At 56.1% G+C, this 25,933-nt stretch overlaps 4 protein-coding genes across 4 annotated transcripts; all 4 read right to left on the reverse strand.

Moving 5' to 3' along the window:
- Nucleotides 1-1,123: 1,123 nt before the first annotated feature.
- CCMA1212_004266 (uncharacterized protein) lies at nt 1,124-1,873 on the reverse strand (the record flags this gene model as incomplete). Its single annotated transcript, XM_073701580.1, has 2 exons — nt 1,124-1,391; nt 1,536-1,873. The coding sequence occupies 2 exons, from the start codon at nt 1,871-1,873 to the stop codon at nt 1,124-1,126; spliced, it is 606 nt and encodes a 201-aa protein (XP_073559834.1).
- A 658-nt stretch (nt 1,874-2,531) lies between these two features.
- CCMA1212_004267 (uncharacterized protein) lies at nt 2,532-3,951 on the reverse strand (the record flags this gene model as incomplete). Its single annotated transcript, XM_073701581.1, has 4 exons — nt 3,892-3,951; nt 3,270-3,486; nt 2,818-3,220; nt 2,532-2,765 (listed from the first exon to the last, which is right to left on the reverse strand). Exons 1-4 carry the CDS (start codon nt 3,929-3,931, stop codon nt 2,532-2,534), a joined length of 894 nt encoding a protein of 297 aa, XP_073559835.1. The 5' UTR covers nt 3,932-3,951.
- A 2,356-nt stretch (nt 3,952-6,307) lies between these two features.
- Nucleotides 6,308-19,624, reverse strand: CCMA1212_004268 (Dynein heavy chain; the record flags this gene model as incomplete). Its single annotated transcript, XM_073701582.1, has 3 exons — nt 6,308-6,748; nt 6,828-19,138; nt 19,249-19,624. The coding sequence occupies 3 exons, from the start codon at nt 19,622-19,624 to the stop codon at nt 6,308-6,310; spliced, it is 13,128 nt and encodes a 4,375-aa protein (XP_073559839.1).
- Nucleotides 19,625-22,072: 2,448 nt separating this feature from the next.
- Nucleotides 22,073-24,287, reverse strand: CCMA1212_004272 (uncharacterized protein; the record flags this gene model as incomplete). Its single annotated transcript, XM_073701583.1, has 2 exons — nt 22,073-22,488; nt 22,598-24,287. 2 exons carry the CDS (start codon nt 24,285-24,287, stop codon nt 22,073-22,075), a joined length of 2,106 nt encoding a protein of 701 aa, XP_073559426.1.
- Nucleotides 24,288-25,933: the final 1,646 nt, after the last annotated feature.

Raw genomic sequence — 25,933 nt, forward strand, 5'->3', positions numbered from 1 at the left:
TCCCGAGCAGTCGAGCCCCTGGCTAGCCCATGTCGTCCTACAAGGCCACTATCGCGTGCTCGCCAATCTGGTGTCTGGCGCGACTTCATGTGTGGCTCCCGCGGAGTGGCGCTGTTGGTCACGATCAGTCGGAATCGCAACACCACCGTCAGGCTCGGCGTTATACAACGACGAATGAATGCCTGCAAGGCTGCCACCCACCCACACAACTCACACTCACACTCGATCACGATACAAAGATGCACTCCAGAATAGGTCAGAATGCGGCCGTCGTTGATGTAGCGACGGATCACGGCTGTCATCCCAGCATCTAAGCCTCATTCCCCCCGCCCTGAACCACGATCCTGTTTAGCGGCGGCAGACGGCAACTTGTACAAAGATGGCATGTCCAAGTGCTTGGTACAAGGCAAGAAACAATTGCATCGGCAGAGACATTAAATCGGCAGAGACAGTTCGAGAATGATGAGTGACGGTGGCTCTTTGATACGCCAGAAGCCATACGAGGTGACGATGTACTTTTTAACCGGGCCTTTTCTTCCCAACGAAATCAAAGCGCAGGCGCAAATCACAAATCAACACAACGCACCACCTTCCAAATAGCATCCCATCATCCTCAAACGATAAAAGATCATTCGTCACAGGCATTGTCATCAACCTCACCCATTCACATCCCTTCAGCTCCCAGCCAAGAGCTTTGCAAACTACTAGTATTGCATTGTTGAGGCTTTTATAAGTCAAGCTAAATTCGCGCCTTCCATGAGCCGCAAGTTGTTCCCCAACCAGGCAAATGGCGTGCTGGCGCAATGGTAGCGCGCAGTCCTCCTAAGACTGAGGCTCAGGGTTCGAGTCCCTGGTACGTCGACGTGTGCAATCGTCTTTTTTTTCCTTTTTTTGCTGGCATTCGCAATGTATCTTCTTTTTAACTTTTGGCTTTCTATGCAAACTTGTTGTCGACGATCTTTTTTTTGCTTTTGGCCTTCTTCATGCCGACTATTGTCGACGTGCCTTGAGATCAAGCATCCGTTGAAGCAGTCCCTGTATATCCATCCAGTCCAATAATACCAAACATGCATCACCAAGTCAATCCTCTCACAAACCCAAAACACCCCCCAAAATCCATCCATCATCTCACCACTCCCTCGTCCTTCCCATCCTCACCACCAACACTCGGATCATACGCCATACAAACCGCCGTCGCATAATCCCCATCATGACTGATCGAAATCATCGCGCTCGCATCCTCGGCATCCCCCTCCCCGCCCTTGATCCGCGCCACGGGCGGTCCACTCCCCAGCCGCTCCTCATTCCTCCCGCGGCGCTCAATCACCACGTCGTGGAAAGTGAGGCGGCGGTGAGAGTGGGCTTTGATGGCCGCTTCTTTGGCGGCGAACCTATCGGGTGCCACATTAGCCTCGCCAGTCTTCAAATGCCCCATTGCATCGATTTCTGAAGAAAAAAAAAAAAAAAAAAAAAAAAAAACTACCCCCTCAAGAAAAGAAACAGTGTAATAGATCGTGGAGCGTGTAACAGCTTACCTCCCAGCAACAAACGAAGCAGCCGCCCACCACTCCGGATCCCGCCTCGCAATCTCCTCGCTGCTCAACTTGGTCCCGGCGTTCATCTCCTCGCTGCTCAATTTGATCCCAGCATCCATCCCAGATGATCCGAGGGCCTCATCCGAAAAGGCATTGAGCGGGCGACGCTCGAGACACTGCAACCGCGCATCCTTCCTCGCCTGTTCTTCCGGGGAAAAGATGCGGTTCACAAACCGCGTTGCCCGACGAGGGCTCCTCAGGATGGCATGGATGCGAGAGATCCGGCAAATGTCCGTTCCAATGTTGAGCGGAAAGGGAAACGGCCTGAGAGGCTTCATCTGTTGCACGGCATGAGAAGATGAGAGCAGATATAAAGGCTGAAACAACTGCCCAAGATACCTACTTGAAATGACGGCCGAATCGAGATGGAGCGTACAAACGAAGCTTGCTCTACGCCCACGCCGGGGGTGGCTTCACGGGCTTATCGATAGCAGTGGCCAAAGCACTGCCTCATCGACGTCATCGATCCGTCAAGCCAAGCAAGACATCAAGATCAGCTCCCAGATTGTCTGCACGGAGCGCGGAACAAAAGGTCCTATGTGGTGGCAAGAACGGCTTGCACGCATCAATCTTATGTATTGATATGTATCGTGTAACCGACTCACAGACGGGGAGTACAAAGCACTATGCTAGGGAATTACGAGTGCAACAACAACAAAGAAGCAGCATACGGAAACAATGCCCAGATCCCTCCCTACCGACTCCGAACGAAACATGGCGAGGAGCCACAGCGTCTGCGGTGCGACTGGCTCCTACGTCAATGTCCACTGATATCGCGAACGAATTCTTTTGGTGTCTTGTCTTGGCAAACAGGCGGGCTTGTTCGGGTGATTGTGTCTGCCGTGGAACAAGCGTCCCCCTCACCGCCCCCCAGACGGCGTCTGCGTCCGGGTCGAACCAATTGGCGAGGAACTGTCCATGTGCTTGTTGTGACGCTTAGGCCCCCTCGTTGAGGAGAGGCGCGCGCTCCTGGTCGGCGGCGGTGGTGGTGCGCCTCCAGCGGAACTCCCTGCCCGTCATGGCCGGCACGGCGACGGTGAGCGTCAGGATGAAGAGGATGGCCATGATGATGAAGGCAAAGATCCACTGGAAGGCGATGACCTGGCGCTTGAACTGGGCGACGCCAATGGCCGCGGAGAGGACGCTGAGGGCGAAGCCCATGGTGTAGTCCTGGCGAGACGTCAGTATTGATTCACATGATGACTGAAGGAGCAAGACTCACATTGTAGGTGACAATGAAAAAGATTCCGTAGACCAGAATGGCCCAGATAAAGATGTTACCAAAGATCCGGGCGACCAGGCTGTGCTGGTGCGGCACCATGATGGCGCCGTTCCAGTAAATGGCCACAAAGGTCCACGCCAGCGGTCCCGACGCGACGGGGACGTGGATGAAGCGCGGGACCGTGTTGTGGCGGAAGTAGAGCGAGCTCAGGTTGATGAAGTTGAGCACGAGCACGACCTCGGCCCAAACAAAGTGCGAGTGGACAAAGAGCATGACAAAGGCAAAGTGCAGCAGGTTGTTGAGGATGAAGTGGCTGCCCACGCCGGCGGCCGCGGCAACGACATCAGGGTTGCTGGAGAAGAGGGACGTGACGTAGCCGAACTGGAGGATGAAGAGGACGATCCTGTCGGCTGTTTAGGCAAGCTCTGCGGGGAGAAGGTGCTTCGGCTTACCAGTAAATGTCGGCGAGGACGTGGTTCATGGTAAAGGCGCTGGGATACAGATAGTTCTGGTCCCATATGCGGCGGCGCACGGTGAAGGCATCGTGGGGCTCGTGGACGGTGAAGTAGACGGAGACGACGACGGAGAGCAGCCACGAGAGCAGCGTGAGGACCTTGTACGTGACGATGGAGCCGCGGCTGTGCGTCTCCCGCTTGCTGAAGGGGTTGTCTGCGTGATGGTGAGTTGAGCTTAGCCAGCTGCTGGTGAAGGCATCATTTGGGGTTGGTGTCTCCTACAGTTCTGCCACCCTGCCATGATGACGGCCTCTGTTTAGTTCAGCTTCAATGCGTGATGGATGCTGTCAGTTCGACTGCGCCGACGGTATGAAGAAGAAAGAACCCAGTTGTTTTTCGAGTGGTGGGAGAAACAAAGGATGAAGAGGGCAAAGGAAACTAGTCGGCAATGCAAGAGCTAAAAGAAGTAGCAGGAGGAAAGCAGAGCCCAGCAAATCAAGGCTCCCACCAGTTTATATACCCACCAATTCCCGCCCATCCCATCACCTCACCTCGACAACATTCACTTACACACACACACACACACACTGACACACACGTTATTGTACCATGTACGTACGTACATGCTCACTTCCAACCTCAGCTAACCGCTCCGTCATCCATATGCGGGGAAGCTTGCCTTGTCAAACCAACCAAGCTCCATCCCGCCACCCAGCAAAGAGGAAAACTTGTAACAAGCACAAGAGGTTACCGTAGGTATAGTGTTGGCTTGCATGGCTTGCATAGGGACACCCTTGTCATACGAGTGGGAGGCGTGAATGACGCGTAACGCCGTCACCGTTTTCGAGCTGCTCCTGTGTCGACACACGGTATGCAACTGATCCCCACACTGTACCTGCAATCTGAGACAGACGCATGTTCCAACACCCCTTCGTTTTCTCTATGTTATATTACATACCAGTGTCTCAAAGATCCAGAAAGGAAAAGTCAGAACCCGCAAAGATGTCTACACAATCCAAGACCGAGTATCGCAAACACCATCATCAAGGCCGTATTCATCTGTATGCACGTCCATCAAGAAGAAACAAAAAAAAAAGGTTTAAGCACCATGCAATGCACCTCCACAGCACTAAGAACCCCCCCATTAGCCTCCATCTCCTCCTCCTCCTCCTCCTCCTCCTCCTCCTCCTCCAAAGCAGCAAAGCCGAATAAACGGTCCAGCATCCCGCATGCCCACCTCCTCCAACCCCCTACATACTTACCATAACAAGTACGTAAACCTCCCCCTCGGACCCAAGGCGAAGCTGCAGCACTGCAAGTTCAGAGTTGGTCGCAAGGGGATGCATCTTTCCTTTCGTGTACTGTGCCGAAAAGTGGCAACCCTGTGACCTCATTTCATCCACGCCCGACGTACGTCCAACAATAAATCGAGCAAGTAAATCAGCTAAAAGAAGCACAGAAGGATTCGAAGAGTTATGATACTTCCGCATCCGTACAGTACTGCTGTGAATAACCGTCTGCCCTTGCAGCCTCATCGGAGCTGCTGTGTGAGACAGACAAAAAAAAAAAAAAAAAAAAAAAAAAATTAAAGCTTCGGTTCTACAACCGCTGCAGCCAGAACGAAAAAGTCAGATGCATTGCCATGTCAGCAGTGCATTGCATTTCCCATCGTCGTATCTATTCCAAGACATCTTTGTGTTCTACATTTTCTCTTATCTGGGAGTTACAATAAAGTTCCCTTGCAGATCCAATTATCAACGGCACATACGAAAAGTCCAAGGTTAAATCTATATCATACTTAACCTACAACGCCGGCGCGCATGCTTTTCAACAACAGACGGACATCAACGCGAAAAGGCAACATGCCTCCCCCATACAACCAACATTGCAGTACAAGACAGTTACTTTTTTTCCTTGAGCCCTGGATGCATCTCTACAAAAGGGGCATCTTACTCCTCCTTTCAGATCTAGCAACATTGAACAACATTTGTAATTCTCCTACATGGACTACTTTTTGTACCTACTTACTTTGTCTTGCCGTTTCATAGTCCATTAAGCACGCTCAATCCCTTCCATGTGAAACACATGCAATGACATGACCAAGACACTTCTACAGTATACATACGTCCAGGATACAGCGTGCAAGTTTAAGCAACTTTAATAGCACAACTCACCACAACAAACAGCCACCATTCCAATCACACCACCACCACCACCACCAGAACAATACCCTATAATACCAGCTACATCAAGCCAAAAACGCACATATACTTTCATACACAGTCATTCACTAAATATCAAATATCAAACAGCAATCACCAAAGTCTCCAAAGTACCTAAGCAACACATCATTTCCAACTCGCAACTTAAACCTCCCAAAGCAGAAACAAACACAATAGTCTTCCTCAAAAGCACGACGTCTTTCGAATGATTTTTGCGCCGTCTCATACATAATGTCTCCTCAGCCTTTGAAGAAAAAAAAAGCACGATAAGCACAGAGTGCACATCCACAGTACTTCAGTCAGAATAATTACTGCTTACCTGCACGTTAACCAATACCCAAGATTCTATATGGTGGCTGTTAATCAAGCTTGATGAAACAGCCACAAGCACAAACCATTCTCGTTCTCCCCAGAATACTCAAAACAAAAGAGAAGATCAAGCAAACCCACACCTAATTCAAATAAACACATCATGCTCAAAAGTAAACAGATATATAAAACACATGAAACCTCGTAAACTAAACAATTCACCTCACAAGCCATAAATAAACCATATGTATGCGCATACTCTAAAGCTATTGTAAGCACTGAAGCATCATCTAGGGTATCCGCATAATGTAATACACATCAAAGCATCGTCCCTCATTAAACCAAAGAAACAAAAGCAAGCAAGGAAACGTAAAGTCCACCGTCTAATCTCATCCGTCTACAAAGTCAAGTTAGACCCGCAAACCAGTCATCCATCGTCCATCGTCTCCTTCATCATCATCATCATCAAGTCTCATCCTCCACCGTTACCCAACGTCCTCTCATCTAAGAGTCCGTAACCAACCTCTCATTCTCATCCAACAACCCCGTAACCTTCCTCAGATTCTCAACCAGACTCCTGCCTAGTCCCACAAGCAACAGCTTCTCCGCGTTCGCCGGCAGGCCCAAGTACGTCGGCGGCTCTCGCTCCGGAAGCTTGTGCACCCACGCCATAAAGTCCTGGAGCCCCGTGCCCGACGGCACCAGCAGCCCGCCGTCCGGCCCGTCCACCAGCTTGTGGTCGGCATCGTACGCGGCCGGCGTCAGGAAAGACGTCACCAGCTGTCGCAGCAGGCTAAAGTCGCCCTCGTCGTCAATCTTGCCGCCGTACGTCTCCGTCACCAGGTAGCGTATCATGTCCCAGGGAATGTTTTGCGGCGCAATGTTGGTTCGGTTGCCGGCCACGCTCTCGATCCACACGTCAACAATGAACGCACAGCATTCGTACTATAAACAAGTCAGTAAAACGTGGACCCAAACTTGTAAACAAACAAGTGAAGACAACAAAAAAAAAAAAAAAACTTACGTCGCTGTCATTAAACTCCCAGAACCCCTTCCAGCCAAGGTTCGGCGCATACCGCAACCTCTCCTGCACAACGGCATGCAAAAACGATATCAAGAGGTACAGCCTCGTCCTCTCCACGGGGCTCTTGACCGCCCGCGTCGACAGCGAAGACATCGAGTCCTTCATGTTGGCTCGCACGCCCGCCGGCTGCTCGTACATGAGCACGCGCGACGCGCGCAGCAGGTTCACGGGGATCTTGGGGCTCGACTCCATCGACAAGAACAGCCGGAAGTCGCTGTGCGGGTTGAGCGACTCCATGCGCTTCTCCAGGCTCTGCAGCCACGTCGGCGCCAGGTGGACGTTCTTGATGAGCACCCACGAGCCCGTCTCGGCGGCGCTGCTGACGGCCTTGTCGGCGCTGGCCAGGCCCTCGTTCGAGCCCATGGCAATGTTGGTGCACCGCACGCCCATCCTCTGCACGAGGCTGTCCACCTTGTAACTGGCATCGAAGCCGGGACTCGACACGAGCGCAATGGGCAGCGTGGCAGACACCTGCGACACAATCTCCTTTAGGTCCTCCACAATGTCAAAGATGTCGGAGCCAAACACGAGAGCCGCGAAGCGCTCCGCCGCAGGCACGAAGCGGTCCATGCGGAAGAGCTTCACCAGCAGCAGCGAGTACAGGGCCTGATCCGTCTCCGAGGTGCCGTCGTCCCAGACCTTGGGCACCACGGCCTCCGCCAGCTCCTCGCCGAGGAACCTGTCCCAGTCGCCGCTCGGGACGGCGTCCAGCTTCTCCTTGAGCACGCTGAGCTTTCGGGCATCCTGGAAAGCGGCCTCTTTTGCGTCCGGGTTGGAAGACAGATCCACGCCAGCAATCCGGTCGTCCAGGATCACGTCAATCATCGACTTGTCCATCTTGTACGGCGACGCCTGAGCAAGCAGCATAGCCAGAGTAATGCGGTCCTTCTGCAGCAGCCCAAGCGCCGTCCTCTTGAATGTATTCACAAACAGGTCCTTGACGATGATGTCGCGGCGAACGTTGTGATTCGTCTCCTTGGCCAGGTTCTTGTTCCCCCTCAGCACCGACTGGAAAATGTCCAAAAAGTACTGCAGCGAGAACTGGTAGAAGTGGTTAATGTAGTGCAGCTGCTCCAGCACGGCAAACACCGCGCTGCACGACTTGGCAATGATGCTGTACTGCTGCGTAATCTCCTCCACCTCCGCCATGACGCCCTCCGTGTTGCGCATCTTGTCCGAAATGTCCGCCGCCTCCGTCTTGAGCGTCTCGAGCGTCTCAATGACCTTGTCGTCGTCCAGGATGTTGCCGCGCGACTCGTTGAGCGCCTGCAGCAGCTGCTTCTCCAGCTGGCGCAGATGCACCTTGAACTCGCCCTGCAGCTTGATGAGGTTGGACCGCCTCTCGTCCACGTCGGGGCGCTCCGACTTGAGCACGTCGTTGAGTGACTGCGTCTGGAGACTGCTCTGCGTGACGGTGAAGTTGACAAAGGTGGTTCGGCTGCAGATGTCCGGCGCGAACGTGGCCGACGGATCTCTCGTGGAAAGGTAGAGCTTGAACGACGGCGAAAAGTCAATGTCCTGCTTGCCGAGCTGGATGAGGACACGGCCGCCCGTTCGCTGGTACTCCTTGTTCAAGACGTGGTTCAGAATGGGATCCAAGTGCTCCGCATCCTGGATGAGGATCGGGTTGCCGAAACGCAGCGAACTCTCGAGCTGCTTCGTAAAAGTGTCGTCCAAAAAGCTCGTCACCGTAAGGCGACGATCCTTGCACTCCCTCTGCAGGAACTCCGTAACCCTTCCAGACGGGTCGATGATGAGAGGATACCGGTTGAAGCGCTTCAGGATGATGGCGTTCTCCGTGCACAAGTCGTCCACCGGCAGCGTGTTCTCCTGCCATCCCAAGCGCTCGTCTGCACTGGACAAGTACTCCGTCACCGGGTTGGGCGACTTGAACTGGATGCCGGACAAGTCCAGCTGGTGATACCAGTCGTCCACCATGTTCTTCCGGAACGTCTGGTCGTACAGGCCGGCGTAAGCCAAGAACGCCGAGGCGACGAGGACATCGCCCACGAGCGTGCTGATTTGCGTCTCAAACGACTTGCTTCCTTCCTCCCAACGTGCCCTCTCAGACGACAAGCTGTCGAGCAGCCTGACGCTTCGGTCGACCTTGAACTGCACCTTGGACATCTCCGCCTTGATGGCCTGGGTCTCACTGATGAGGGTGGCGTACTCGGTCTTGTACGTGTTGATGCTCGACTCGAGCTCCGCAATGTTCTTCTCCACCGCCATCGCGCTGGCCTTGGTCTCGAGCGCCTGCTCCTCGAGCTGTGCGACCTCCTCCCTGAGCGGCCCGACACGGTCCAGGATGTCCGAATAGCTGACCTGGGCGATGACCCACTGAACGAGGGGACCGCAGGCCCTGGAAGCGTGATTCACCTTTTCAAACGTAAACTCGGGGTTCGACAGGAATTCGTTGCGCATCTTGTTCCGCAAGCCCTTGGTCATCATCTTGGCATTGTCAAACATGATGATGCTGGCAATAAAGTCTTCCCTGCGAACCACGGCCTGGACGGCCTTCCAGTCGTTGATCTTGTGCCCGAGCAGCGTGCAGACGGCATCCAGCGCGAGCCTGACGCTCTGCGGGGGGTTGGACATGCCTCGCACTTCGACCAGGTGCTGACGCTTGATGTTGCTGACGCTCGCCTTGGCCTCCTCGACCGCCGGCTCTGCCTTTGCCAAGTCCTCCAGCACAACCTTCTTCCGCATCGCCACCTCCGCCTCCTGCTTCTCCAGCGCCGCCTGAATCTCGAGCGAAGTGTTCTTCCTCTGCTCCGCCTCGCGCTGGTCCGCAACCATGCGCTGCAGCTTCTCGTTGGCCTCGGCATCCTTCTGTTCGAGCTGCGCCTTCTTCTCCGCAAGACTGGCTCGCAAGTCGCGAACCTTGTCGACGGTATCCCTCAGCTTCTCGAGACCGACATTCAAGTGACGCTGCTGCTCCTCCAGATCCTCGCGCTTCTCATTGTACAGCTTGACATACTGGGTAACAAAGTCCAAGAAGTGCCGGGGAGTGAGGAACGTGACCTTGCCTTGCTGCTTCAGCAGCTTCTTGTTATACCGCTGCAGCGAGTAGTGAATGTACACCATCGAGTTGACGACCGCCTCGCGATGCGACGGCGGCAGCTGCAGGCCGCGATAAGCCACCGGGATCGTGTCGGGAGCGTTAAAGTTGCTCTTGTCCAGGTCGATGGAGTGCGTGAGCTCGTGGCCGACCTGGAACAGCGCCTGGTCCGACCAGTCTCCAAACCAGTTCAGCACACATCTGTTGAACAAGGCCGGACTGGTGGCGGCCTTGGAACCCAGGCCACCCTCGGGCGGGTTCATGGTGAAGACGACGTGCAGGTTGTTGACAATCTGCTGAGTGAACCACTTGTACAGCTCCTCGGGCGAGTCGAGGTGCAGGTTTTGCCGCTGCGCACCTTCTTTGCAGGCCGTCATCAGGGCAACGTGGTCGTCGCCCTCGAACAGACCGGGCACCTCGGCGTTGGCAAGCAGCGTGTTCATGCGCTCCAGGAATCCAGAGTCGAGCACGTTGGCCTCGTCCATGATGAAGCAAATCTTCTCGCCCTTGCAGCCGCATCGCCGCAGCACGTCCCGCAAGTCTTCGTCAAAGTCTTCCGCAGAGTATTTGCCGTGCACCTTGATCTGGAACACCTTGAGGCCGTTCATCCAGGCCACGAAGCGCGACAGCGTCGTCTTGCCACCGCCGCTCACGCCAATGAGGATCAAGTGACCCTGCGGCTGCCGGAAGACACGATCGATACGTAACACGTGCTCCAGGACGTCGTTGAAGAGGATAAGCGGAACGTCGACTTCCTCCTCGCAGAACGTCTTGAGTCGGGCAGACACAAAGTCTCGCAGCTGCTCCCGGTCGACGGGGACGTAGTTCTTGGACAGCCAGTTGGAGAAGAGAATCGGGCCGCCGAGAGCCTTTTCCTCGTCCATCGTGGGGAAATGCTCAATGGCGATGCGGCGAACCGTCTCGTCGGTCCACTTGCGCTCCTCCTCGTTCACAAGACGATCCTGGAACAGTCGCAGGGCCTCGTGCGCCCAGATACGGATGAGGCCTTCCAGAGACAGCGACTCCAGGGGCTTGATCGCTTCGTACACACCGCGAACCCAGCGAGTAAGCTCACGGGGACTGTACACGTAGTGAGGCTGAATCTTGGGCGTGAACCTCTGCTGAGACTCGAGGTAGAAGCGCACCATGGCATGCGTGAGCGGCTCCGCGTATCCACGCAGCGACGGAATAATCTTGAGCACAGCCGCGTTGAACGTGCCGTAAATCTGGTTCAGCGAGAGCTCGCCGGGGTAGTCGACCATGACGAGAGGAGCATGACGAAGGAATCGAGCGCCCATGGGCGTACGTCCGGCATCCGTGGGCGGGTTACAGGCACCAACGAACTGGATGCGGTCGAGAGTAACCCACGACTTGTCAGAAGTCCGCCAGAAACCGTTGTGCTCAACAAGCTGGCGCAGGAACGAAATGGCGCGCTGGGTACCGTACTTGTCGGGCGCCGGAAGATTGATTTCGTCGCAGAAGATGACCAGCCAGCGGCCAATCTGCGTGGGAGAGAGCATGACGCCGTTGAGCGTCTTCTTGTACTCGCAGTATTGCTCAAACGTCTTGATCAGGAGATCGGGCGTCGTCGCGCTCGAGAAGTTGAGGCCGACCACCTCCATGTTGGGCAGCTTGCGAAGAGCGCTGAAGAGCGTCATCGTCTTACCCGAACCAGGGGGACCGCAAAGCAAGAGCGGCTTGTGCTCAGCCAGCCAGGAGTAAAGCACATCCTCGTGGCGAACGGTATCCAAGGTCGGGATGACAACGTCGGTCTGGATGATGGAGTGGGTGTTGACCTCGATGCTGGGCACCTGGTTCTGCCACGGCGTCCACTCCGCCTGCGGCAGCAGCACGTCAAAGTCAATCAGCGAGCTGGTGCCGTCCAGAGGCGGCGAGCCAAAGTTGGCAAAGGCGCAAATGTCGTCGCCAAACAGCTTTCGGTCTCCAAGCGGGCAATCTCCCGTGAGCGCCCAGACAAGCGCAAGCAGCAGCTTCTTCGCCACGAAGCCCTCAATCTGGTCGTACTCCAGAGGAAAGTCGGCATGCTGTCCATTGTACTCGATAATGTCGCGCACGGCCTTGTTCAACAGCGAGAACAGGGTGTTGAGCACGCGCGCAACCGTAAACTCCATGATGTGGTTGTATCGCAGAGCACGCTCCAAAGCCTGGTTGATAAAGTCCTCCTCGGTCAAGTAGCCGTTGAGCAGATCGGCAACCTGGGCCTGCACGGCCAGCGTCTTAGCAGGGCTCTGGCCCGTGGCAACGCTATCCTCGTCCAGGTCCTCAAAGGGGACGCTGCGGAGCGTCTCGATGTAGTTGGTGACCATCATGTTGGGCGTGACGGTATCCTCGCTAAACCAGACCATACCACATCGACTAACAGTGGCGAGTGTTGCATACTTCAACGTCTCGACTTCGAACATGATGCGGACATTGGCCGGCAAGTTGAGACGCTCTCCGTTGGGCAGGGTAAGCAGCTTGTTGTCGTCGAGCACACTGTTCAAGTTTTCAACCCACTCGGGGTCGACATCGCCGTCAAAGACGATCCAGTGCCTCTTGGAGTCTTCACCACGAAGGTTGTCCACGATTTTACGCAGAATGCTCGTGAACAGACCATCCGTCCACTCTCGAGTGGTAGAGTCCAGGTTACCATACAGGGCCTCCTTGGACATGACCTTGGAGTCAATGACGTGGGAGACGCCCTCGACGTTTTCCACCTTTTGCAGAGCATCAAGCAGGAGCCTCCAGGCGGCCGATTTGCCCGTGCCAGAGTTACCCACCATCATGACACCGTGGTGAATCTTTTGAATCTGGTACAGCTGAAGAACCTTGGTCATCCACAGATCCGTGACCACGAGGTGGCGCTCGGCAGCGAGCGTGCGAATCGCCTCCTCGAGAGCGTGCAGATTGGCGGGCACATATTGGACGCCGGGGAAGCAGTCCTCCTCAATGTTAATCATGATGTCCACGTCCGACTTGATAAGCTTGGGCGCAATCGTCTCACGGATACTCTGCACGAGGATCTCGGGCTCCACAATCTCTTCGGCCCCAAGGTCGCCATCTACCAAGCGAGAGCGCTTGAGACCGCCAGAGCTCACCAAAACGCTCTTGAGCGCACGGAGACCAAAGTCGTAATGGGCCTGCTTGGACAGCTCCTTGGAACACTTGTCGAAGAAGGGCACCGTCTGCTTGGAGAGCCGCTTGGCCTGGCTGAAACCCTGCGAGTACAGCATGACTTCGGCAATGAGCTCCTTGTCGGGCTTGGACATGGCCACGCTGCGGAACAGCTTCTTCAAGTTGTCGGGCAGGTTGGAACGGCCCGCGTAGCCCGGGTTCATGGTGATGAAAATGCCCGTGTTCTCGTTGACGCGAAGCTGCCGGCCGACGAGCTCAATCTGCGACTTGTCGTTCTCGGCACCCTGCTTCAGGCCGAGCTGGATGTTCTGAATCTGCTGCGAAACGGCAGACAGGATCCTCTCTTCGAGACGGTTAAACTCGTCGAAGCAGCCCCACGCACCAACCTGGCAAATACCCAAGAAGATGCGGCCCATGGCCTGGAAATCGAAAGTGTCGTCACAGCAGAAGACGAGCGTGAATCGTCCGAGCTGGACACCCAGGGCCTTGACGGACTCCGTCTTGCCCGTACCAGCGGGGCCATACGGCGAGCCTCCGAGCCGCTGGCACAGGGCTTGGGTGAGTGTGAGGAAACATCGATCGGTAAGGGGCGTCCGAACGAGCCGATCGGGCACGCCGAGATACTCGAAGCCGTAGTTGAGCTTGGCATTGGCCATTTTGATGTAGAGGCGGTTGAGGAAGTTGCCTTCGGGGGTGTAGACGTAGCGCATCTGGAGCTGCCAGAGGTAGTGGTCGGCCGAATCCGCCTTGACTTTGACCAGCTTCTCGATCACATCTCGCTGGTGGACGCACTCCGTAATCAGCTGCTCGCACTTCTTGCGCTGGATAATCTCGAGGTCTCCCAGCACAGTCTCCGCGAGCACGCGAAGCACCTGCACCTCTCGTTCGAAGAGAGCCTTGAGCGTCTGTCCGCCAGCCGCAAGCGACGTGTCAACAGCCGTCGTCCAGGCAGCCTGTGTGGCGAGAACAACAATCTGGCTGGGAAAGGCATCCATAAAGGCAACCAGCGCCTCCCGGTCAATGTTGTCAGATTCGAAGATCGGAGTGTATTCCTCGACGGCCTTGGCCAACAGCTCCGCAAGCGTCTGCTTCATTCCGTTCTCCAGCAGCGCAAGCCAGTCGTTGATCCTAGGCGTCTTGGCCAGGGAGATCTCCTTGTTCAGCGTGACGGCCTCGCCCTCCTTGGAAGTAAAGCCGGAGATGACTCCTTCGTCGTCCATGATGAGGCCAGCCAATCCAGCAAACATCTTCTTGAAGTGCTTGGCAATGCGCAAAGTATCGTTGCTGTTACCAATCATCTCCAGCAAGTCTTCGTCACCAACAAAGTAGAATCGAGGGAAAGAAACACGCTCCTTTTCCAGGTATTCACCCAGGGCCTTTTGGATCTTGTTGAGCATCTCTGCCAAACGCTCCAGGGACTTTTGAGCGTTGGGTATGTTCAGCACGTCCAGCACGTAGGGCGTCTTGTTGGCCTTCTTCATCACGGCCAAGAACTCGCTGTTGATGTTCTGGAAACGACCGGACTCAATGGGCAAAAGGTGCTTGATATCCGCGTTTCCGGTAAAGACACCCTCCAGGTACACCCACTGGCGCTGCACGTCGATCCAGACGTCGAAGAGCACGTGGACGCGGTTCAGCTTGTCCTCCCAGGCCACCGCATCCTCTTCAAACTCCTTGTAGTAAGGCGAGTGCTTCATGGCTTGGAGCGAGTTCAAGTTCTCGCTGCACTTGGCAAAGAGGTCGTCCCAGCCGCGAATCAGCCTGCACTTGTTCTGGTAGTTGACCATCTCGAGGGCATAGTTCTGCCACGTTTCGCGAACCTGCTTCAAGAACTCCTCAAGCGCCATCTCGCCCTGGGCCTGGGCGATGATGTCCTTGACAATGACTTCGGTCGCGGTAAGGTTGAGATCCCAGACATCGCCAAGCGTCATGGAGCTAGGTGAGAAGCGCTTCTGGGGCTTGATCTGCTTGTAAATCTTGTGCCAATGCCTCTCGCGAATGGCATCAGATTTCAGATCGGATAGGATATTGTTGACCTTGAGGAAGCCTCGCAGCACCCCCTGAACGTGTTCAAAAGCGGCATACTGCCTCATTCTACTCGGCATATCCTTGGTGCTCTTGATCAAGTCGTCCACCTTTTGGCGGATCTTTCTCGGTTGGACGGCAGTCCACAGCATGTCGCGCGTTTCGTTGAGACTCGTCCAGATGGTAGAGAGGTTGGACCAAACAGAGCGGAAATCGCGGACTTCTTCGAGGGTAATCTCCAGAATACTGTCGTTGTTGCCGGGAATGTCGAGGGCTTCTCTAGCCTTCATGACCTGCTGGAACTCCTCCTGAAGAGCCGTAATGCGCGTCTCAAAGGTCGTCAGAGTGGCAGAGGCTACATCAGGCTGGATCGTTCCCGACACGGGCTTCTCCTCGTTCCACTGGGCCACAACCTCGCCGATGCGCTCATTGATCAGCTTATCCTGAGCAATGATGTTGGCCCGCATGGCATCAGACTGCTCCTCCATGATCTTGGACTTCTTCTCCAGAATCTCCTTGAGAGCTTCCCACTGGCTCTCGATCTGCTCGATGTGCAGCCAGTCGTTGGGGAACGGGTACCGCTGCCTCACCAGGGTAGACTGTCCCTGGCGGAACATGTCAATCTCGGGCGCCCACAGCTTGGCGTTGCGCCGGCAGCTCTGCACCGCCGTGATGAAGAGGACGGCCGCGGCGGTAGACGACGTGTCTGAGCTCTGGCCTTCAAGGTTCCTCCTCGCCTTTTCAATGTCGGCGTTGATATCGCGCATGCGGTTACCCAGCCGGTTGGCAAACTTGATGAGAATCTCCTGCTGCCACTGGTCGTACTTGGCATTCACCTTGGTCTGGACCTGGTCGTAGTCGATGGTGATGTGGCCAAAGGAACGGCTGACTTCCTGCGTGTCAAAGGTCGTGCGGACCTTGCGAATGTCCTGGAGACACTCGAGCCATCGCGGAAGATGGTCGCCGAGCATGTCGTAGACCTGGTCAGACTGAAGATCCCAGAGGGACTGGAACTGGAGCCACTTGTCGACGTAGATGCTTACTTCCCTCAGCTTCTTCTCGACAGACAGGTACACGCGGTGGAGCATATCCGCACAGTGAGATGGCAGGTCGGTAAAGCGGGCTTCTTCCTGGGCGTCGGTGTTGAGGCTCATCTGGTATCGCGTAGCCTTGATCTTGCGCAGGTTGCAGACGATGCCCAGCCAGTCATGGAGGTGGAGGAACCAGCTTGCTCTGGCGTACTCCAACGGCGGATCAAGATAGATGACCTGGTTGCGCATGGTAATCTCGAGAATGAGACGCTTCATGGTAGGCCCATCCTGCTTTCCATCGTCCTCCTTGGACAGCTTCCGCCGGTCCTCCTCGGCGGCATCCTGCTCAAAGGCAGCGATCCAGGCCTGAACAGCCGTAGAGAGACGTTCCAGCAGGATAGTCTGCACCTTGTGGTTCACGCCACGCACCCAAAAGTCGAGATTGGCATACTGCTCCAAGTTAAGCTGATCGACAGCAGCCTGGATGGTATCGAGGTGAGACTGGAAAGCGGCAGCATCGTAAGGGCAGACGCCAAGATCCTTTAGGGCCTGCTCAATAGTAGCGTAAATGGAGTTGAGCGTCGCCGTCTTGGACTGAAGGACGGAAACAGCCGCCGAAAAGCCCCAGATGAACATGCCATGCTTGCTCTCCGTGTTCTTGGCGGGCCCAAAGCCGGTGCTTCCGGGAAGCAAGGGGCGGATCTGTCTCTGATCGGCGTAAAAGAGCTCGTGCGAGTTGACAAAGGATTCCCACCTCAGCGGGACGCCATCGCTAATGAGCTTGTACACCTCGTTCTTGTACCCGTTGAGGAGGATGGATTCCTCGCCCATGGTACCAATCTGGCGCAGGGTCTGCGACAGGGTTCGCACACCCTCCATCAGGCTGACGGCATACGGATAGACTCTCTTTGCGTCCTTGGACACGGTGGTGACGGCATGAGGGACAAGGTAAGACTGCCAGGTCAAGTTCCTGGTTTCCTTGAACAAGGTGATGATCTGAGGATCAAAGTTGACGTTGAGCTCAAGAATACCGCCCGCAGACCGGACCCGGTTGATGTTGAAGAGCTGGCCGGCGATGGAGATCTTTCGGCGATTGGCATCGGCCAGCCAGGCATCGTATATCCTGCCCGTGTCCAGCTTGTTCTTGAACAGCTCGCTCTCTTCCTGGAGCTTGTGACCCTCGGCGTGCAGAGTCCAGTCAGGTCCGAGCACAGCCTCAACCTTCTTCATGTACCCGTCCAGCTGCAGCTCAATCTGGCGGGCCCAGATGATGGCACCCGAGACGGGGGGAAGATCGCGAAGCTGAGCCATGGCATGGGCCTCGGAATGGCCATACTGCTGCTTGAACCTTTCGTGCAGACCGTTGATGGCCTGCTTGACGTGATCCATCAGCTGGTTCTGATACTCCTGAATGGCACCGCGAATCTTGGGCCGCACAAACAGGGCATTAAACTTGGAAAAGACTCGGAACATTTCGTTGGCCGTCTTGGCCGTGGCGAGGCGGTCACGCAGCCTTGCAATGATGGAGTTTTCGACGCGCGTCGAGCGCTCATTGTACAGGTTTTCGGCCTGCGCCCACCGCTCCTTGCCCTGGTCCGTCACATCGAGCAGGTCGACATTCTGCAGCGCCTCCCAGGCCCGCTTGACCTCCTCAACGGCATCCACGTCGCCCATTTCTTCAATGACGGCGCCGGCAGTGGCAGTGGAGGAGGCGGTAACGTCGGTCACGCCGGGAAGGATGGCTTTGGGCCCCAGGACGTTGACAATGGTCCTCTGCAGCTGTTCGTGGTTGTCTCGGAACGCGCTGACGTACTTGATTCGCGATTCCAGCTCAGAGTGATTCTTCTCGACGTTGATGGGAATGCGCTTCTCGTTTCTGCGGATGATGAGCATGCGAGCCAGGTGCGTAAACTCCTTGATATTGTCCTCCCAGGCGGCGAAGATGCTGTCGCACGTCCGCATGACGTTCTGAAACTCTGGGTAGCCCATGTTGACCAGCTCGGTGCCCGGAAGCAGACGAAGAAGCACGTCGTTTAGATCCGCCGAGATGGCCTGAGCCAAGCTCAGCGCTCGTCGGATGGGATAGGGGCACACCCTCAGCTTCTTCATCAGGTGGGCAAAGATTTGCGTAATGGCCTCCTCGACCTTGAGCAGGGACGGGGCAGACAGCAGCTCGTCGAGGGGGAAATCGCGCATGAGCTGGTTATACTTTTGCGCCTTCTCCTTGGCCTCCTTCAGGCCCGTGTCGGCGACGAAGCTGACGGTGGCCTGGAAACGCTTGGCGTGCTTGAGGATGTCGAGGGTGAGGAGGACGCCCTCGCTCCTAAGCTGGTCCTCGATGCCCTCGAGCGCGGACTCCATGGACAGCCAGAAGTTGACCTCCTGGCTGGCGGTGCTGAACTCCTGGACGGCGTTGGACGACGTCTCTTTGGTCAGCTTGGTGATGCCCTGGATGGACTTGATCCAGGTGTTGACGTTGGCCTGCAGCTTGTTGAGGAAGCTGCTGTCCTGGAGGAGGTTCTTGGGGATGGCCTCAATGGACGGCTTCGTCCCGGCGACCTCGGCGTCGTCGAGGACATTCTGGATGAGCGAGTGGAACGTCAGCGAGATCTCGGGGATGTCGACGTTCTGCTGCAGGTGGAGCAAGCTCAGCTCCAGGTCGTTGAGCCGCTTCTTGGTGACGGGAATGCCCGTCTTGGCGTCGACGTCCCTTCCCCTGGACCCGTTGGCCAGCAGCTGGCTCTTGCTGTTGGCGTCGAAGTAGGGCACCAGGGCGTGGTGGACTTGGGAATGGAGCACCTCCCACGGGGAGAGCGCAACGCCCTGGTCTCCGGCGGCGGCATTGAGGGAGGCGGGGCCGGGAAGATTGGTGATGAATATCTGCGAGGTAAGAGGACGAGAAGAATCAATCGCTTGCGATGCCTTGAGCAAAATCAGAGTGGCGACAGTCGTGGGGGAGGAGGAGATTTCGGTCGAGAGGGTGTAGTCGTAGGTAGCGGGAGCTATATCAACAAGAAGAAAACAGAGGGAGATGTCAGCCAAATCACACAGGGTTCTCCCAACATCCGCGAGACAGAGAGGGGGGAAGGGGACACAAAGAGAAAAAAATTACAGAAATCCTCACCAGCAACGCCATTGCTGTGCTCGCCCGCATCGGCGGCGGCGTCGTTGCCGTTCTCCAGCGCCCCGGCCTGGACCAGGTCCTTCTGGATGTAGAGCACATTGAGGGAGTCGTTGGCGAAGCGCGTGCACCGCGAGACGGTCTCTGCGTACGACGCCTTGTGCAGCAGGTTGCCCGGCAGCTCGAGGTCGCTGCGCGATGCGCCCAGGGCAACCTCGCAGATGGCGACGAGGTGCTCGACGACGCGCTCGGGGTCGATGGTCGGGAAGGGCGTGGGCGTGGGCGTGGGCGACGGCGGCGCGGGCAGCGAGGCGCCGTTGCTGCTGGCGGCGCCGAGGCTCGGGGCGGTGGCCGAGGTCACTTCCATGGCGAGGGCGGTCGCGTGCGGAAGAGACTGAGGCTGGCAGAAAGAAGAAGAAGAAAGGAAGAGACGAAGAGCTTCTACGTCGAGAAGTCGGTCATTTCCAGCGTCGTCAGAGGTCGGGGGATAGGGTGCGTTGGTGGGGTGTCGAGGGCGCTCGTTTGTCGGATCTCTTGGCCAGGGGGATCCCGCAGAGGGGCAGCGACCGGGCGAGAGCGAGGGCGAAGACGAGGCGGAAACAGAAGACGCTCGCCCGAAAAGTGCAGTAGGTGGTAGAAGATGCTGATCGCGGTGCGGCTCGGAGCTCTCAGTGAGTCCAAGCAGGAGGTTTCACAAAGGGGAGATGCAGGATGCACGTTGAGGGCCGGTACCTTGGGAGCAGCAGATGTCGCGGCGGTATGCTGAGGTACCAGTGGAGGTGCTGGGGGGTGCTGCAAAAGGTACACCGACAAATCGAGATGCTCAACACAAGCGAGACGATCGATGAACAGGGGTCTAATGGATGCAGAACTATAGAACAGATGAAAGAGAATAAAAACGAAGAGAATGTCTTTGGACGAATAGAAGTTTCAGATAGCAAACGGCGCCATAACACGATACCGAAGACATCGAGAAGATACACGCAGCAACACTCAGAGGTACCTCGCCCAACCTCCTGTTCCCTGCATGAAGCACAACACACACAAACACAGCCAAACCAGCAGCAGCAGCAACTGGACAACTTCAACCTCCCACTAGAGCCCAAAGCTGCCAAGCTCAAAACCAGCCGGCCCAGTACCTTGAAACCCAAACGGACGGACCCCTGATTTTCTGGTTCCATTGATGCTAGTCCCAGTCCAGTTGACACTCGCAGTCCATATCAAGTTGTCGCCTCCACGGCGGCGGCGGCGGCGGGACGGCAAGAAAAGGAGCAGTGAATTATTTAACCAGCGCATTGCTTCTTTTGGTGGAGAGTGGCGTTCGGCGTCTTCCTTCTTGGTGTTTATTACTTCTCGTGGGATGGAATTGTACAGATTGGTAGTGGCGCCACGAGTATCCTTCAGGGCGTTGATGATGATGCTGTTGCCCTGTTTATCATGGCAATGGCTTGGAGGCATAACTTGTACAGAGTCCAACTGGGTGGCAACGAGACTTCTCTTGCCTCCATCCATGAAGCCATCGCCACAATCCACATTTCAATCCCCTCTCACACTCTTATGATAACTCAACCGAGTCAACCCGCAAACACATCACTGTTTCGCGCGACCTCGTCCTACCAGCTATCTCAACACCGTCTCCCTTAAATCCTCCATCCCGCACAATACTGTACAGTGGGGCACAAAAAGTTCTGATCCGATAGTATGGCAATTGCCTTAATAGGCGGATCGTAAGTTTTCGAGAGTCACTGTACCTATGCACATCACGTACCTACCCACCTCCGGACGACGGAGTATCTGGCCATTTTAAAACCCGCAACCTGCTCTGTTCCCCTGATACGCCCACGCCACACTACCATCACTCAGATACGGATAGATGGACACAACGATATGCCGGTTCAAGCTCGAATGTGTAATGTACTCCGATATTAACACTCCACACCATTCCCATCCCATTGTCCCTTGATCAAGACAGACTAGAGACATGCATGCACACGCCTCAATCCCAAACACCGGGTCACAGGAAGCGCGCACCACTTCATCCTCGATGAAGCCAACAACTCATGGCAAACGACATGTATATCATCGAACCAACGCTGAGAATATGTTAAATGTCAACGTAAGATCGAATATCATTGTGTTCAAGAATTCACAGCACTCTACGAAAGAGCATGATACATCTTCATCCATCGTTCATTCAAATCTACCAAGCAGAGCTACCAAGTCCATCCATCCCTATCCATCTCAACCTCCCCTCTTTTCCTCAAGTCAGACCGGTTTACATGTAATTTGATGCCCCTCAAAAGAACCCAAAATATGGAGAAAACAAGAAGAATCGGACAGAAATGGACAAAACAAGTAGAGAAACCAACAAAGTGAAGCGGAAAGATGAGTCAGATTGCAGAGAATAAAAGGGAAGAAAAGAACAATGCAGAACAGCGGGAAAAGAGGAACAAAACTCGAGAGACAAAAAGCATACATCTGTTACAGTCCTCATGCAACAAGGAGGGTGAAGAGAATTCCATCTCCTCTGACAATGATAGATGAAGCAATATGAAAAAAAAAAAAAAAAAAAAAAAAAAAAAAAAAAATCCAAGATGAAACAAAAGGATAACGTCATATACTCGCATAGCAAAAGGTCATAACGAACGATGAACCAACAACCAGGACCGCTCAAACGCCTCTCCGTGTAGACTCCGTAGACCGGACCGACTTGACTGCTCTCCAGTGCCCTTTATTGTATGTCAAAAGACCGATACGCCAAGCGGAGGGAGGACGACGAGGTGACAGGCTGACGCAGAGCGTTTGATGTCTGCGCCTAAACGCTGGGATTGCCACCGCCTGCCGCGCCGCCCTCGGGACCAGCCAGCCGCTCCCGCTGGAGAATGACCCTGCCGTTGCAAATGTCGATGAACATTTCAAACTTTTCTATCAGTTTGTCCTTCTCCGCCATCTTGGCCTTGAGGTCGTCAATCTCCTTCTGCTTCTCCTCCTCCAGCTTCTTCAGGTCGTCCCGAGCCTTGGCCAGCTCTCGTCGCAGCTCGGATCGTATGCGGTCCTCGGGCGACTGCAGCGGCTTGGTGTAGATGGCCGGCCTGTTCTCCGCTAGGCCCGTCGCTACCTTTTGCGGATTGCGGTTGATGGCGGCGCGGGCGTTGTAAATGTCCCGCGGCAGCAGGTGGCAGTCGGGATTGTCCGTCTGAAGAATCTGCAGTGTCTCGGATACGCCTGCACCTACACAAGGATCGGTTAGCGGGAATTTCTGCCCAACAGGCGCATGTTCCTCCTCTTGCCATTGACCCTCTTTGTTTGCTCCGCGCGTACTGAGAGGAAGAATACTAACCATTCTCTTTGAGCTGCTTGACAGCAGCAACCATCTTGCTGTCAAGCTTCCTGGCGGCAGGGTGGTTCGACGGGCTCTCGCTCGGCCCATGGTTGTGCTGCAGATGTGATGGGTCTGGTCGGTAGCGGATGGTCCATTGGGTGCGCTGCTCTATGGCAAAGAATCCAAAGGGACAGTCGCACTTCCTCGAAGACGTCTTTCGCTTCCGAAACTCGGGACTGACGCGGCTTGGCGGTTTACCGGCCCGGTCGCAGACGAACAGGACCTTTTTCAGACCAGGCACCGTCTTCTTGGACCGTCCGATGACGATGGCATAGCCGACCGATGTGCAGTACCGCAGGACGGCCTTCTGGACGGCCTCGAGCGTGGGATAACTGCCGCCCTCGGGAGGCGGCGACATCATCTCTCCCATCGGCTGGGTCACCGCCAGGTCGTTGATGAGTTTGGACGGCGCCAGGGAGTTGCTGTCTTCGTCCCCGTCCTGCTGGCCGTCCATGTCCAGGTCCTCCGAGGCGTGGTTGTCCTGCTGCTGCTGGGGCACGGGTTCTGGTTGCTGAGCGGCAGCCTGTAGCTGCTGGTGCTGCTGATGCTGTTGAGCTTGCTGGTGTTGCTGCTGATGTTGCTGCTGTTGAGCCTGCTGTTGAACCTGATGCTGCTGAGCCTGGTGCTGTTGCGCTTGGTGCTGCTGCTGCTGCTGCTGCTGCTGCTGCTGATGTTGGACTTGTTGCTGGACCTGGTGCTGGACTTGCTGGGGAACCTGCTGCTGCACCTGCTGGGGAACCTGTTGCTGGGTCTGGGGTTGGGGAATCTGGAGCTGCTGCCGCGAAGACTGCTGTTGTTTCTGCGCCTGCTGCTGTGCCTGTTGCTGTTGCGCTTGCTGCTGCTGCTGCTGCTGCTGCTGCTGTTGCGCCTGTTGCTGCTGGGACCTAGACGGATGTACATGGTGGAGCTGATCCTGCTGATGTTGCTGCGCCTGGTGTGCCTGCTGCTGTACCTGGTGAACCTGGTGCGTCTGATGAGCCTGGTGAGAAGCATGAGCTGCCTGGTGTGCCTGCGGATGCTGGGCATAAGCGGGGTGATGGGGCTGCTGCTGGTGATGCTGCTGCTGTTGCGAGTGATGCTGCTGCTGGACCTGCTGCGCCTGTTGCTGCTGTACCGCCTGCTGCTGCTGAACCTGCTGCTGCTGATGATGTTGCTGCTGCTGCGCGTGCCCCGGGTGGCCGGTCAGCGCCTGCTGGGCCGGGTGCTGCTGGTGCTGCTGTGGGTGATGCTGCTGGTGCTGCTGGTGATGGGAGAGGATGGAGTCGTGGGCGACGGGCTGGCTCATGGAGGTCGGGAAGAGCATCGGCGGCGGGTTGGACTGGGGCTGTATCTGCTGGCGCGAGGGCGCGGTGCGCTGTCGCGGCACGTTGAGGGCGCTGGGGACGTGGACGTTGGAGGCGCGCGACGAGGCATTGGCGACGGCCGGGTTGACGGAGGCGGTGGTGTTGAAGAGGTGCTGCGGGTAGGCCTGAGGCGGCTGCTGGGGCGGGTAGGCCTGCGACTGGTACGGCGAGGCGGCCTGGGGCGCCGGCGACTGCTTGTTGGGCTGGGCGGCGTGGGCGGGAGGAAAGGCGGCGCTGCGTCGGAAGCCCGTCTGGGGGAAACTCAGGCCGTGGGCGTTGGACCCGGACGGGCCCAGGCCAGCCATGATGGGCGAGGGCAGCGGTCGCTGTCTTGTCGGTCGGGGACGGCGCGGGCTCTCTCGACGGGCGGAGGGCGAGCAAGCGGTCACGCAGACACGCAAGCAAGCGGTCGGGCTCCAACCAGCGGCACGAACACGAAGGTCGCGAAACGAAGACGACAATCAACGACAAAAGAGACAGCACGAGCGAGCGAGCAATCACGGCCCGGTCGGCGTCGAGTCGGGGCGTGTCGTCGTCGTCAGCCGGCCGGTCGCGGGTCGAGGGGGATCGGATGGCTCGCGACGGCGCACGTCGTGGCCAGCGCCGCTTCTGCGATGCCCTGGATCGTCGAGATCGCGAAGCCTCTGTGTGCTTCCTATGTGTGTATCGCCTCGAAGAATATTTTTTTTAATTCTTCTACACCCAAGCAAACCCGGAATCCTGGTTCGGGGGTGTCGTTAATGGGGCTGGCAGAGGCGTGCAAAGCGTGGAGGTGCGGCGCTGGGTAAGGAGGTGTGGGCAGAATGACCAGCGAGAGAAAAGGGAAACGAGGAGGGAAAAAAAAAAAGAAGTGCGAGCAGGCAAACTGGTGTGCGTTTGGGGAACCTTGGGGGGGTTGAGAGGAGAGGGGGTTTGTTTTGAGAGGGAAACAAAAGGATAACGTCATATACTCGCATAGCAAAAGGTCATAACGAACGATGAACCAACAACCAGGACCGCTCAAACGCCTCTCCGTGTAGACTCCGTAGACCGGACCGNGGGGCAAAAGTTTTTTTTTCTTCTTTGGTCGGTTCGCTCGCTCTCTGTTTTTTTGGCGCTTCCGTTGGGTTCCGATCCGCAAGTCAAGTGACAGATGCCATCAAGCTTGAGATAGGTTCCAGTACTCGTACTTGTGCTGCTGACTGACTTACTTAGTAATACTGACTGACTTGAGTCTGGACACGAAATGCCGCGCGAATGAATCCCTCTGCTGATTCTCTGCGTCTCGCCTGTTATTTCGGTCCCTTGGACGCCTCTTCCTCGATCGTCAGTCTGCGCCCGTCCAAGTACTTGTACAAGAACCCACGCCTCTGACATGGATTCGCAAACGGGCTGGGTTGATTTAATATTGGGCTGGGGGCGGGCTGTCCTCGCTTCTGATTCGCCAGAAGCGAACCGGGGTCTGCATTCTGCCCTTCGGCACTGCCCCCCCACAGCTGCTGCCTGCGAAAGGCAACGGGTGCCACTTTTGGCGCCTGCAAGTAGCGGTACTTGTGTCGATGCCGGCACCAGCGCGGCTGCGTGTTCATGTACATGTACGGAGGTGCACACCTGGCGCGTCTCCCGTGCAGTCATTGAGCATGAAGGCATACAGGGAAGCCATACAGGCGACGCCATCTGTTACACAAGAATCCGCTTCCCTGTCGGCCGCGCAGAGATCAGGGCACGGCTAGCCCAGCATCCATCGTCCTGCTCAGCCCTATCAGCCCGCCACATCGAACGCGCATCCCCTTCATCGTCCGTCCTCATCAACCCTCGTCCGCCGTCCGCTGTTTGTCCCAGCGTACCTGTTACTCGTACAGTGTCTTATTGCTCCACGTACAGACACCCGGCATGTGCAGCGAGTACCGATACCTCTCCCCCCGTCTTCCCGTCAACCTCAGCCAAGCCATGCAACGGCAAGGGTTTTCCC

Source organism: Trichoderma ghanense (assembly GCF_004382785.1).
Source record: "Trichoderma ghanense strain CCMA-1212 chromosome Unknown scaffold_4, whole genome shotgun sequence".
NCBI lineage: Eukaryota > Fungi > Ascomycota > Sordariomycetes > Hypocreales > Hypocreaceae > Trichoderma > Trichoderma ghanense.